The sequence below is a fragment of the Chaetura pelagica genome, unplaced genomic scaffold, assembly GCF_000747805.2.
Source record: "Chaetura pelagica isolate M959 unplaced genomic scaffold, ChaPel_1.0 scaffold551, whole genome shotgun sequence".
Lineage (NCBI taxonomy): Eukaryota > Metazoa > Chordata > Aves > Apodiformes > Apodidae > Chaetura > Chaetura pelagica.
This window is the reverse complement of record NW_009952067.1, coordinates 141,353-155,942: the sequence shown is the minus strand read 5'-3', so window position 1 is coordinate 155,942 and position 14,590 is coordinate 141,353. Positions and strand designations below refer to the sequence as shown.

The 14,590-nt window shown below is 37.5% G+C and overlaps 1 protein-coding gene across 1 annotated transcript in view; it reads right to left on the bottom strand.

The window, feature by feature from the left end:
• The window catches only part of KIF25 (kinesin family member 25), a 42,762-nt gene that overhangs the window by 26,698 nt on the left and 1,474 nt on the right, over positions 1–14,590 (bottom strand). The window contains exons 2-7 of the mRNA XM_010005382.1: positions 13,842–13,907; positions 9,880–9,996; positions 7,859–7,997; positions 3,759–3,862; positions 2,441–2,529; positions 321–363 (exon numbers count right to left, since the gene is read on the bottom strand). Of these exons, the coding sequence (XP_010003684.1) occupies positions 321–363; positions 2,441–2,529; positions 3,759–3,862; positions 7,859–7,997; positions 9,880–9,996; positions 13,842–13,907 (558 nt within the window). The remainder of the gene's footprint in view (positions 1–320; positions 364–2,440; positions 2,530–3,758; positions 3,863–7,858; positions 7,998–9,879; positions 9,997–13,841; positions 13,908–14,590) is intronic.

Here is a 14,590-nt window from a genome sequence, read left to right as displayed (position 1 = left end):
GGGGGGGGGGGAAGCCTGACAATTTCAGAAATAGTTACAGCAAATACAAGTGGCTCAAATGGACTGACTGTAGGAAGTCTGCAAACACACAAGCTCTGGTTCATGGATGACTGCATCAGCAGAGGCTCCAAGCTATTACTACTACAAAGAGTCTGGATAAAACAGCACCTGCTATTGCACCCATGGATGATCAAAGCTGGGCATTGACTGACAAGAAAATACCTCTTTTTAAAAAAAAACAACATGATTCCTAGGTCCCTCTTGTTTCTCCTTCTTAGGATCTATGAATGTGCTTTTGAATTTCATCATTAAATACTCACATCATCAGCTGCATATGCCACTTTCTCTGAGAAGTTTCTTTGCCTGTAAGAAAAAAAAAGCCAATAGGGAAAAAAAATGGATCTTTCAAACCATAAGTGTTCCATTTAGCTGAGGAAAGTTAATGCTCAAAATGACTGTGAAATACATGTTGTCTGTAGTGTACATTACAGTATTGCCACTATTCACAGAATCATAGAATGGTTTGAGTTGGAAGGGACCTTAAATATCACCTATTTCCAACCTCTCTGCATGGGCAGGGACACCTCCCACTATATTAGGTTGCTCCAAGTCCCATCCAATCTAGTCTTGAACACTTTCAGGGAGGGGGCATCCACAACTTCCCTGGGCAACCTGTCCCAGTTTCTTACCACCCTTGCACTAAAGAATTTCCTCCTCTAACCTAAATCTCCCTTGTTCCAGTTTGGATCCATTACCTCTTGTCCTCTTACTACATGCCCTTGTAAAAAGCTCCTCCCCAGCTTTCCTGTAGCCCCTTCAGGTACTGGAAGGCTGCTATAACGTCTCTCTGGGGCCTTCTCTTCTCCAGGCTGAACAGCCCCAACTCTCTCAGTCTGTCTTCATAGCAGAGGTGCTCCAGCTCTTTGATCATCTTCGTGGCCTTTCTCTGGACTTTCTCCAGGAGCTTCATGTCCTCCTTATGCTGGAAGCTCCAGAATTGGACACAGTAGTCCAGGTGAGGTCTCACAAGAACAGAGTAAAGGAGGAGAATCACCTCTCTTGACCTAGTGGCTACAATTCTTTTGATGCAACCACTCCATGTACTTACTAGAATTACAGTTAATTGTGAATAAAAAACAAATCAAATTGTAATCAAACAATATAATCTGCTTTAAAAAATTGAGAACAAACCCAATGAAGATTAATTCACATGCAAGTCATTCTATTATTTTGAGATTGTAATGTGACCTTGGAACAAGAGGCTTTTGCTTTAAAACAGTGAGGAGGAAAACACTCTCTTTAAGGCTATTTGTCCCTAATCTTGTATCCATTACTGGTCCAAAAACTGACTGGCATTGCTGATGTGTATAAATTAATACATGTATGTAAGAGAATCAGTCCTTATATTTACACTTAAGTTTTACTTAAATTACTTTTGGATATATTAAGAAAAGCTAGTCTTAATGATTGTTTGGTCCAGTCCATCCTGTTTTACATAGCAATTCAGCACCTGATTGCAATATTCCATACAGCAACAAAACCAGGCAGTGGGTTCCTTCCCAGGTATATCAAGCACAGGTCAACACAAGTTTCCCTTTCACGCTGCTCTAAATTTCTTGTCTTCTATTTTTGATGTTGTTTGAATTAAAACAATTCTGTATTTTTAATAGATTTGCTAAAATCTAGAACACTGAATATACTCTTTTAGAATTACCAGCCAGCAAAAGTAAAATCAAGGCTCAATTCAGTCATCTACTGATAGAGCAAGTGATAATGTTACTGGTTTCTAGCCACCCACTTAGATTTTCCCTTCTTTCTTTGTTTATGTATGTTACAATCCCTACCCTCTTTCATGTTAGTCATCTATGAAGAATTCAGCTTGTTATAGCACATACTTGCATCTAATCCCTCTTTTCCTATTGGATCTTGGAATGCTTTGACACTTCAGTTACAGTAAGTATATTATAAATTAGGGATCCAGAGCCAAATTATACTGAACTAGAATTACCAGTGTTTGTGCTAACAGCAGACCTGTTCTTCAGCATATAAAACAACTGTAACGTAGAGTGTGTTTCTCTACCCACAACTTCTGGCAGTTATTACATTACTGTATCCCAGAATTTGTATAGGATAGTGAATATACTCTAAACGCACTCCAGCTGTGTTAGTTCTGCCAAGCCTGGGATAATCCTGGCTTGGCAGAACAACTATGGCTTTCTATTCAGGTAGACATATTTTAGACAAGGGGATGAGATTGGCTAAAGCTAATTTAGCAGGAGAAAGAAAAGGAAATTGCAATTAGTTTTTATAACACCATTGTCTCCCCACACGCATCAAAACAGAAAAATTAAGAACACAGTTGTTCTAACATCCATATAATTATTGTTTCCTCTGTATATTAGTAAGTCAGCTAAGATCTAACACAGTCAAAATAAATTACCTATCTTGTGAAATTGAATGTCCAGCAGCAGCATCAAAAGGTAGCAACGGTCGGATCCTGCAGTGCACTCTGATATTTCCTCTCAGTTCCTAGGGTCAGAAAATATTTATCAAGATGCATTTAACAAAACTTCTGGAGAGGACTGGAATTTGTGAAGCAGACATGAACATGTTTAAGAAAGCAGGTGTTTCCAGTATCATAGCCTTAGACGCTGTGGGGAGAAAAATAGTATAAATATCATTTGCCATGAGAAGTTAGGAGAAAGTACTTGAGGAACTGTGAGCTCTTCAGAGTTCTGGAATGGTGTAGCCCTCTCCAGTTTATATGAAGGGAAAAAAAAAAAAAAAAAAAAAGGCCTTCAATATGAGTAATTTTCCTCTCTTCAGTATCCCTCCTCTTTACTTGAGCTTCTTCAGTCACCTTTATTAACTCAACGGAGAAGATTACACACTACATTTCTCTTCCACCCGCCCTGAGGAAGACATGGAACATAAAACATTTTGTACCCTTTCATCTCCACTATGTGTTCATACATGACTAAAAAGCCAGTAAATTATCTTTCTCTTCAGGCTGTTTCAGGCTTCAGTCTAAGCTGGTGTTTTCCCTTCCTTTTTGCTGGTGATGCTCTAGATTTTATGTGTGAAAACAGCTTGCCTGTAATGACTAATGACCACTGGCATTCACTCCTCACTGCCTTAGGGAACATCCTTTCAGTAAACTGCAACACAAGGCAGAGTTTGGAAGCTAAGTACTTTTTAACGAAGAGCTTCATTTTCCCAGGTAGAAAAGCTTAGAAGAATTTTGTTTGAAGGTGGATTGTGTTTCTAAAAATTATATCCTGAATCAGGGAACCCAAAACTAGTCATTTGAGGGAGTGGGGAGGAAGAGTACAGTCAAGGTTCAAAAAGGAAAAAATTAATCTCAAATGAACCATCACTAATGGCTGAGCAGGACACAGCTAAATATATGTGGAAAAATAGAAGACAACAATTTTGCAATTTCAAGTTGATAATTAAAGAATTCTAAACCAATTTCCAATTTAGAAAAGAAGATGAAGAACATCAAATTTTGTCCACAATTAAAAATGGATGATACACCTTAGGCCAAGATGTTGTGTAAGTGCATTTGGAAGATGCTTGTCTAAAAAGAATGGAGTGGGGTTCATTGCAAGACAAATGTGCCTCAGCAAGGAAATGCATTGTATATAGACAGCTGGGGATACATCCATGAAAAGTATACTCATTACTTTTATTGGTGAGGAAATTATGGGCATAATGACAACAAAATCAGAAAATGTTCTGTCATTGAATATACTTACAACTAAGCTGTTATGTAGAGCTCTCCTCTTTTGCTTTTCTTTCTCATATCTCTCTGTCACCTCTTGTAGAGACTGCTCAAGATGACAAGCTTTTATCTGAAACACTAAAGAATTGAACTCTGTGACTTTACAAAATGAAATTTCCAGTAGCACCTCATAAAGTACAAGCATAAACCTTTTTATCCTCTACCAAACTTCAGTTAGGAAGGTTAGTTCCTGATTTACTAGACACCCCTGAAAAATCCCATCATACTTCTTGCTATGAAGTGGCTGTGCCAAGTTACAGGTAATTACCACAGGTATACATGTGAAATCTTGAAAAACAGTCAAAAATACAAGATATTTAAAGGCAGTTCAAATGTGTCAGTTTAGTTTATGTTAACTGTCAGTGAAGCTTGAAACCTAAACTTGAAGCAACCTGTTTTGGATAGGACAGTCACTTGCAAGGCTCATGCCATATTTGCAGATTATTAGATTTATGCCAGCTAACTTTACAAGTTAACCTATTGTTTACCCTCAGACTCATTTACAGTGCTGCTAATCTTGTAAAACAGCTATAAGGTTCCCCTTTAAGGTAGGTGTATTTGCTTCATGGGTATGATTTAATAAGAAAAACTGATCTTTTGAACTCCCAGGAGTCTCTTTCACAAAACTAAGGAGACCAATACGGGCCATTAGAGAAGCCTTCTACCTTCACTAACTGTTTTATTTCAGCCAATTACATTAACACTGAACAGGACTAGAACAAACATACAGCCCACAAGGCACGTATGTGACCGCAAACTTGTGTACAAAGCAAGCTTTTAGGAACTCCAGTAGTAAATCCCTAGGAATTAGTGAGTGGTTTGAAGATGAGAGTATCAAGCAGTCAAAGCCATGGTCTGAGAGCTGAGTTGGCAGAATGGGCACCAGCCTCAGTGTGTGCTACCTTACAAAGAAAGGAACAGACTTAGAATCCCAGCATGTCACATGTATGATTTATGCTCTCTGCTATAAACTAAAATCAGATAACTTCAAGGGATATTTGTCCACAGGAGAGACTTCTCTGATCTTGTTTTTGTAAATACCCATGCTGTTCACCTCCAGCTCCTCCTCAACAAGTACTTACACACATAGGAAACATGATGTTAATAGCTGGGGAATCAAAGTCTAGGAGTTTTGCTATGAAAAATCCTTTTCTTTCATCCTGTATATGGAGTAACACTAGCATGGCTCAGTTTGGAGAATCACATGCAAATATCCTAAAACAAATAATCAAAAGTGACTCTTACAGTCACTGACCCCTAATCATACACCTTTTTTTTCAAAATATGAGGTTGGAATACATTTATTACTTAAGTAATCTCCATAATAAGCATCTTCATTTTTAACTTTGTGTACACACACTTTGTTTTTTAAGTCTCTTGAACAAGCAGTAAAGCACTAGGTGCTAAGGGTATGCTTTCATTCTTCCAGTTTTTAAAGAAAACATAAAATTTGTTGCTTGTTTCAAAGTTTAGATGGACTTTCAATACTTCATGAGGATTCTTAGAAGTCTACTGGACATTATAGATCCAGTTTCAGTTAACTTAAGGTCTAATTACAATTTAATTTATTTTTTAAAAATTTTGTTTATAACTAGCCCTCCTATGGTAAAGATGACTGTAAAACCAGAAATCAACCTTGGGACTTCCTAGTTTGCAAGGGACTACTTCCTCTGTTTTGAGCAGGCAGGTGAAGGACTGCAATCCTAGAAAATGAGTCAAGTTGTTGCATTTACCAGATGGTATTTTAACATTTTTAAGAGTGACTCATCAGTTTTAATGTCTGTCTTCTAGAAAGATTTACGTGCGGCACAGAAAGATTTCTTGAATAGTAGCTCCACAGAGCAAGTTTCCTAATGCATAACTTATTTCAGAACTTTTACATTTTTCTTCTGCAAGTGGAGCTATATGGTTAAAAACATAAACACATACTTAACGTTTTCCTAGTTCCTTACCCAAATTTTCCTCTTTTCCACCCCAGAAAGTGTCCTGGAACCACAAAGGATATCTAAGTCACTGGGCATCAGCAGCTTTCATAAAATATGTCAGTAACATGCAGCAACTCCTCAGTCACGTATTCACTTGGACAGATTTTCTTCCTTAATACCTGACACTTTGCCAAGCAGTGGGAACAGCAATTTCCCCTCTCTGAAAACATGCTCTGCATGCACAGATACTGTAGTTTCCTCTTTCTGAAAATTTCTGCATGGTGAAGAAATCTGAAAGTCATCTTCAGTTTTTAGCAATTCCCACCCTTCCAGACATCTGCTGAACTACTGCATCTGCCTCAGTACCTTCATTTGCAGTCAGATGGCCAGTATTTTTTGCTAAAATGATAGCAGCTTTGTTTATGACAGAAACAGCCCTATAACAAAAGAATAATTGGCACTTCTGTCTCTTACAAATTACTACTATTTAAATTTCAGAGGGAAAGATGGCAACAGCCTGGTTTTCAGACTGTGAATAAATATTTCTAAGCAAGGGACTACTCATGTTTTTACAGGGAAGTTTTATAGTTTGCTGCATGTCAACTACAGCCTTTAAATTAACTTACTTGAATGTTTCTTCTATATTTATCTCCCTTGTCTTCAGTCTCTATTTTAAGATTAAACTGATAACATATATTGTCTTCAGAATACAGACTTTGGGCTTTCTGTTTATAAAATATTATATGTAATTTCAGGGTGGCAATGCTGACTGTCATATTTAACCTTAACAATAGAATCTTTATTGAAAACATTTGACAGAGCACAGAAAAATGACCAAAATAAAAACCTAAGTCAATCTAAGTACCAAGACGCTTTTTTGTTATAAGCAAGAAAGCTTCTCCTGGTTATGAATTCATGGAACAATACATCATGAAGTACAAACTGAAAACAGTCAAAAGGAATTTGCAAGGCCTCAGAAGAAATAGTTACTATTTATTTATACCAGAACAGCACAAGTGCCAAATCCAACCTCCTATATGTTAATTTAGCGCCTGCTTCAATAAGGTAAACATTCACCTTTATCTGGAGTGAACATTCCACTGTTTTTTTCATTTAAAGACAAACTGATTAAGCATTTTCTCTAGATAGCTAATACAGTAATCAAATAAATTTTAATCATAACTCAGTACATCATATACAGGGACAAGTTCTGCAAACACTCATTACTGAGAACACTGTTTGTTGCTATTAACATGAATAGTCCCAGGATCAAATCAGTCCAAAAATTAAATATTTAAGCAGAAGAAAAATGTAATTTCTAAATGGCAACACTTGCAAACAGAACATCTCACAGGGAGTCTGATTTATTAATTTGTGTGTTTTTTGTTAGGTCTTAAGGCAGCTGAGCTTAAACAATTTAAGCTCCATATATGTCATGTGCTTCTTACGCCTGGCAGGAGCTCCACCAGAATCAAGGATATCAATAGCAGGTGCAGAGATCCATGCCAAGGAATCCACTGTAGGACCAATGCACTTAGTCCTCAGTGGTAAGGGCAGAGTGCACTGCAGGGTCTGCTTTGTACATACACATCAGCAAGGAAGGACCTGAACTTCAAAACTAGTCTGTGTGGTGTTAATACCTACAGTCTACAGAGTGGAACTGCTTTTGATTTGGAAGTAAAGTTTTCTCTGTAGATAGCTAGATATATTAAAAATCCAGTCTGTCCTAATTTCAAACAGTATTTTCAGAAATCTCTGAAATCACCTGCGTCCTTTTCTGATACTCTCAAAAGCAGGCAAATTTCAGCTAAAACAACACATTCTTTAGTCAGCTATTCTAAAATAGTCAAGATAACAAGCCTGGTAACAGATTTAAAATGTTACAGCTAAGCCAACTCAGCAGCAGCCTAGTAGCAGCTGCAATCAACACAAAACCTAAATCCAAATTATCAGTCATAACCTCTGCAGTTATTTGTAGCCCTTCTAACTCTTCAGAACTCCTTGATGATCTAATATCAAACAAAAAACAAGTGCTATGCTTTCAGTGACATGTTTCTCAAAACCCAAACTCAACGTTTCAAAATTAGGAACATTTAACAATGACATTGTTGATATTACATGTTTGAAATGTAAGTGCAATGAGCCTTACTTTGCACTGCTTCATTTTGCAGCTGTATCTCTTGAACTGCTGCCAAAACTCGGTAAAGATAAATCTTGCTTTGACGCTGAAAGTCTTTTGAAAGCTCAAGAGCAAACGAACGGAGGCTCTTCAGGTCTTGCTTAAGCCTCTTCTCAGCCAGAAGAAAACAGATGTTATAAAGACAGAAAAACAGCAATTAAGGCAAAATCAATATAACAACATCACAAATTTTTATGGTGAAATTTTATAGTCAGGGAGAAACCTCTACTTGTTTCAGGATTCTATCTTTCAGCATGTAGAAAATGAACCTGCAAGATATTTAGCAATGTCATTCCTAAAGAATTCAGCCAGACTTTATAGATCCTTAGCCATCTTTTGCTACGTACTTAATCCATAACAAAGCTTCAGGTATAACCAAGTCTTCTTATCTCATCAAACAAAAACAAGTGTGTGGGAGCACGTGTGTGTTCTGTCCACTTGTAAGACATATCCAGAATTAGCAATAAAAAACTATGATCCACATACCCTTACTGCATTCATTTTACACACTTTGATCAGGAAGTATTTTCACTCCAAGTCATTTCTTAAATAAACCAGTTCTATGCCTTGCTATGAGAATAGGTATATTTTGAGAAGATCAGAAACCTTTCTTGTTCAGAAAGTTATTTGTATTATGGATATAATTCAGCATAACATACATGATGAGACTTGTAAATGTTTTTAAGAGCAGCTTATATTCACTTAGAAGTCCAAATAAAGTAAAACCAAATTGACCTGATTTTAGGATTAGAAGACTTCTTGACATGTAATTCTTGGAATGAACACGTAAAGTCAGTTCATTTTACAGATGGCTTAACAATATCTTATCTCACAGAAACAGTGATGTCAGTCTGATACAAAGTGTCACATGTTCTGTGACATTTTTATTTTCCCAACTGTGGTACTGACCTTGAATTAAATAGACTAGTTTCAATGATAAAAAAATAACCTAAAGAGAACATCACTGCATTTCTCACTATCAAAAGCCACAGAATATAACTGGCAAGCAGTTGTGGGTTTTTTTCTATTGTGGCTATAGGATTACCATTAATCTTATACCCGTAGCTATTAATTTGGGAGCTTTGCTCTCTCCTAACACTCCTTGATCTCTGATAGCAAACCACCTCAATCCACTAGTATTGCATCCCAAGCAGTTTTGCCATTCTAGCTATCCTAAAATGTGAAACACCACCACAAAATTTACTGAGCAGAATCACTGTGCTTAGAATAAGAACAGAATAGTTCAGTTGGAATGGACCTAGAATTATAATCTATGATTAAGCTATGATTAAGCTACATCCTTCTGCTTGTTAAGAATCAGCTTTCTCTTCTGAGATACTCCTCAGTCATTTTATATGGGGATTCAGTGCTGCCTGGAGAAATACTGTCATTTGTTAGTGTCCTTAAAAGGAACTCACTATTCTATGGAGTAACTTAGGGAACAAGTACTTCAACAAAGGAAAATATTATGGTACTGGGAGAACAGTTTCAGTCTTTTCAATGTAAAATTAAGACAACCTGTGTGAGCATACAGCAAACTACTCCTTCTTGCCAAGTCTGCCAGTGGAGAACTCTTAAAGAGAAACTAAAGGAGCTCTCCAATGCTTTTCTAAAGGATCTGCCTATGGGTAAAAGCATATCACAATTACTGTTTTCTGGGGGATGTCTATGTAACAGTGAAATCAGGGATTGCAAGGTTTTGATTACAAAAATATCTAGCTTGGGTGTTGACAGCAGCCTCTATGTAAGATCCTGGAGCTCAGGAGCAGCCACATTTACCAGTTTCTCAGGTGACTTTGCAGCCTATTGCAGGAAGAACTAAGTTTTAAGCTACCTCAGGCATTGCTACACCCCACTGCAAGCACTGTAGTGAATACAGTAAGTCATATATCAGGTTCCTATCTGACCATTTTCTGGATTCTACTATATTTGATGAGCAGGTAAATTGTTAGGACATAGATTATGCCTACATTATTACTGAATGTCTTTACCTTTATTGCTCCATACAGCTGAGTTACAAGAGAACTCCTTTGCAATTTCTGTTGCCGGCCATGAGCAGAGTAGAGCTGCAGTACTTCATTAGTACTTCTTCCAGCCAACCCTTGATACTGTTTAAAAAAAACAACCAACAAACACAAAACACCAAAAAACCCACAAACTTTAGAGCACTTATGTTTCTGTTGCATTCTCTCCCCTTTGTCCCTGTAACCATCTGTAACTCAACTATCTGATTATATGTGATGTATTAAATATAAAATTTCTTTGCTTTTACATTTTTCTGAGTCATGTGAAGGATCACCCCAAGGTAATTAGCTAATATCACAGTATTTCCTTGCCTTAGGGTGCTAAACCTCAGCATCAGAGTATAAAAATGCTTTTGCAGTACCTAAACTCCCTCACTTATGCTTGAGGTGGATCAAAATGGTTAAAACTGTGCCTTTACTTCGGGAAAAGGGCTGTTTTTGTAGTTGGTTGAGAGTGTCCACCAGTAATGCAGACAGCTGTCTGGAAGGACATGAAACAGAATGAGGACACATATACATCTGTGCTAACTGCTAAAGTCCTCAAGGAGATGGTAATACCCTAACTCAGGGCTTAATCCTCTGCCTTCCTGCCAACGCTAACTCCGTTACACTCAACAAAGCTGCAATTGTGCAAAACTGCACAATAAAGTGCTAAACTGGGTCTTCAGAGATGAAAGCAACCAAAACAATTTTTGGAGGATGGGAAGAATGCTTTCTAATAATCTAAATATTACCTATTAGGCAAAAGCAATTTTTACGGCCAAAATATTTTGAGATGTTGAAATCAAAAGGAAAATTGAAACAGTGCAACTTTAAATATCTACAGGCAAGAACAAAAAAAGAAATCTCTGTAGAGTAGCTGGGAAATTCTGCAGTATGAATCTCTATTATATTACAAACTGCATTTGCATCATTTACTGACTGTCCTGGTGCTTAAAATGAGTTGCAACTTCTTCACTTACTTTGCCCTGCAACTTGTTGACATCCAGCATTCCTAATAGCTAATACTAGTAGCTTCTTTCCTTATTTATAGAATGCACTTGTTTCTAGAAGGTTTAGTTCCTGCTCTCTTCAGACCATAAACTCTGTGACTGCACTTCCTTGTGAAGAGCGCAACAATATGAAACAGCTCACTCTAATCACATAATGGGTTTTATTTCATTCCAATCTTCTGATAATGATTGGTGAGAAGTAAACATTTAATTGCAGTTTAACTACAGATGACATCTGCAAGAACAACAATGTTCTGGAGCTGTTAAAGAAAGGTTATATTTTCCAAGAAAAGTACTTCACTTACTAAACCTACGTTTTAATGAGGCTTCTTCTATTTATAAATGCAACCTGAGGTCCTGCACAGGTATACAACACCCTAGGACTAATATAAAGAGTTCTTAAGTGGAAAAGAAACAGCAGGAAGGCATTCTATTAAAACAACTCATTTTTTGTTACAGGCTTCAAGGTCCCAGAAATTGAGACCAATTCTATACAGCGTTCATGTGTTCTTTTTCAGGATTTCAGGATTTTCAGGACTTAGGTTACTCGCATGAAATATTTACATGCTTGACAAAACTGCATGTAAGTACCTCATCAGAATTGCTCTCTCTAATCACATGTGAAAAGTTAAGCATATATATAAGCCATGGCAGTGCTCAAGCCTTATTGTTAAGTAAGCTTAAGCTAGTTAAAACCTACTATTAACATCTAATTTGTTTTCCACCATCTGCACAGGTTTCCCCTGACTCTCATTTCTCTCAAAATGGACAATAAAAGCAGAATGGTAATTTTTACTTTTGTTGCAGTCAACCTCTCTATCAAGTTTACCCTTACTGTAAAGGCTGCCCTTTTTTTGAGGCTTTCTCCATTAGTTTTAGCATTCACCAGAATTTTTTGTATGCCAGAGCATGCAAATTTGTGCTCATGAGAACTAAAAAACAGACTATAAAACTTTTTACAGACAGCTTTATTATAAACAAAAGTGAAACTCAACTATTTAATAGTGTTCTCTGAAGTGAAATTTCATCTGTGCTATTGGATCCATTCTGGCAGTCTTGGCTTTATGTATGGAAGCCAACAGGAACAGGACTTCAAGGACTGCCAACAAAATGCAAGGGAGGTGCAGGTAGACAAACAGATTTCTAAACAGGCAAAAGAAAGTCTACAGGGATAGAATCTACTTCTTATGTTCAATAACAACCCTTACAATATGCTACTAGGGTAATAATACACCAGGATGTAGAAAACAGTGACAGTGCTGATATTTGTGATTCTCTTTAGGATATAAGCAAAGGAAGGTCTATAGCAAGAAATTATTATTTTATTAGACTGATGCAACTTATATGCAAACATTTACACTGCAAATCCATGGCCAAATTCATGGCTATCCTCATAAATTTGTCCCCAAAGCTCCCTCACTCACTTCAACCAAAACAAATCCAATTAATTTTTACAAGAATGAGACCTCTGTTAACTCTGGTCACTGTGACTGAACTAGTTACAGCTCAATCATTTCAGGCAGCTCCACCAGCAGATCGGTGACTGGTAGCTGAGGGCTTTTTCACTGTCGTAGCTGGTGAAATATTGAAAGATAAGGTGCAACACTGCACAACCTTAAATTAATCTACTTGAATTTACAAGTCTTATTAATAGAGACCTTCAGTTAAAGAAAAACTATTTCCTGTCAGCTTAGCTCACATTTTCAGATTGCTGGGGCAAATTAACCAAGGAGCAGCAAAAGTCTTCCAACATTTTAAAATAAATACCTGAATAGAAACATCAGTGCAAAGAGGTTAATTGCAAAGAACTTCCACTAATCATTTGACATAAGTTCTGACTGCTGGTGGTAGCCCTGCCACACTTCTCACGTGTCTATAGATGCTCATTTCTTCCAGCACATTTTTGCAATAAACAGTAATGTATTAGGAAAACAAGGTTCCTTATCTAATACTCAGATAACTACTTCATACATGTAAAGTACCTTACTGATGAAAACAATTTATTTCTTGCCTTTGTAAGAGTATATAAAAAAAAAAAAATCAAGCTGAAAAACTCAAGGTTTTTGGTAAATATTATAAAGTAGGACAAAAATAGCAAAATTTTCTCAGAATCAATTACAGGATTCTTCTGCACACCTAGCAAAACTCATTTCACATGTACCATCTGCTTCCAGTCAGGCTTTGAAAAATGTTAAACCCACTTTTATCCACAGGTGTTAACAAACCCACAGGGAAGGCAAACAGCTTTCCTGAGGTCACTCAACCACTTAATGTTTAAGCCCAGCTTCGAAACTCTTGGCCAACAGTCTCTATCACAACTCACAATCACAGATGGCTCTGGTCTAGCAGTGTAGATCAATATTAAAAATTCTGTAAATCTCTGAAATCCTACCATTGAAGACATTAGCACAGGCTGCTCCTTGTTTCAATAATGGCCTAGGAACATCGCCTCCTGCAGAAGGATGTAAGGAAATGAGGGCATCCAGCTGTTGCTCTATGCTGTGACTGACTTCTGCAAAAGTACCTTGCCATTTCTAAATAGTTGTAACACTAGTCACGTGAAGTAACATGCTATAGGGCATCTTTGGTAAGTCTACTCATAATGAAATGTCTTGCCTGTGCTCTACAAATAGTCCTTTATAGAGGATCATCCTAGTTATGTCTTAGAAGTATTTATTCAAAACCTACCCCGTCTTTTGGGAAAAATTTTCCCTGCAATCAGAAAGCAATACTCCATACATAATGCTTGCATAGTTGCTCCCTCAGTTCAGTTCTGTAGATTCAAAACAATGGCAATTATTTACATGTATTTCAAATCCCTTCATGGATTTCCCCAACAGGTAAAGAATGTGAAGCTTGAAAACAGGGAGGCAGATTTCAGTGTCTTTTTTGTCTATTTCTGTAATAATTCTTTTTGGAAAAATAAACAATAGTTACCTCTGCAAGTTTTAGATGAAGAACAGCATTTTCAGTTTCCAGGACAACTATTCTTTCTTCTTTGGTCTAAGGAAAAAACCCAACACAAAGCACAGAAGTAAAAATGAAATGTATGATGAATGTTATTTCATTAGAATCATAGAATGGTTTGAGTTGGAAGAGACCATAAAGACCATCTAGTTCCGACCCCCTGCCATGGGCAGGGACACCTTCCACTAGACCGGGTTGTTCCAAGCCCCATCCAGCCTGGCCTTGAACACTTTCAGGGATGGAGCTTCCACAACTTCTCTAGGCAACCTGTTTCAGTGTCTCACTGCCCTCGTACTAAAGAATTTCTTCCTGATGTCTAACCTACATCTCTTCTCCTTCAGTTTAATACCATTACCTCCATTCTTCTGTTTCTCTGCCTTCCAAAATCAAAGGACTACCTACCCAAATCTGCTCAGCACACTATTTGTCTACAAGCACATAAAATTATATACACTCCATGATTACCTCTAATTTCTGCCACTTTGCCTGCTTAGGTGGAAACGCACACGTACACATTTTTATCTGCTTTTGCTCCCATAAAACCATCTCCTGGCACTCTCCGGGCGGCTAAAGAAGCGCCACTTCATCTATTTACAAACAAACACACACATTTCCATTTCCCGCGCTACCCTGTTGAGAGATGCTCAGCAGCGAGGCACCAACACTATTTATTCCTCCGCCCTGGGGGGATGCGGGAGGCCCGTCCTGCCCTTCATCCC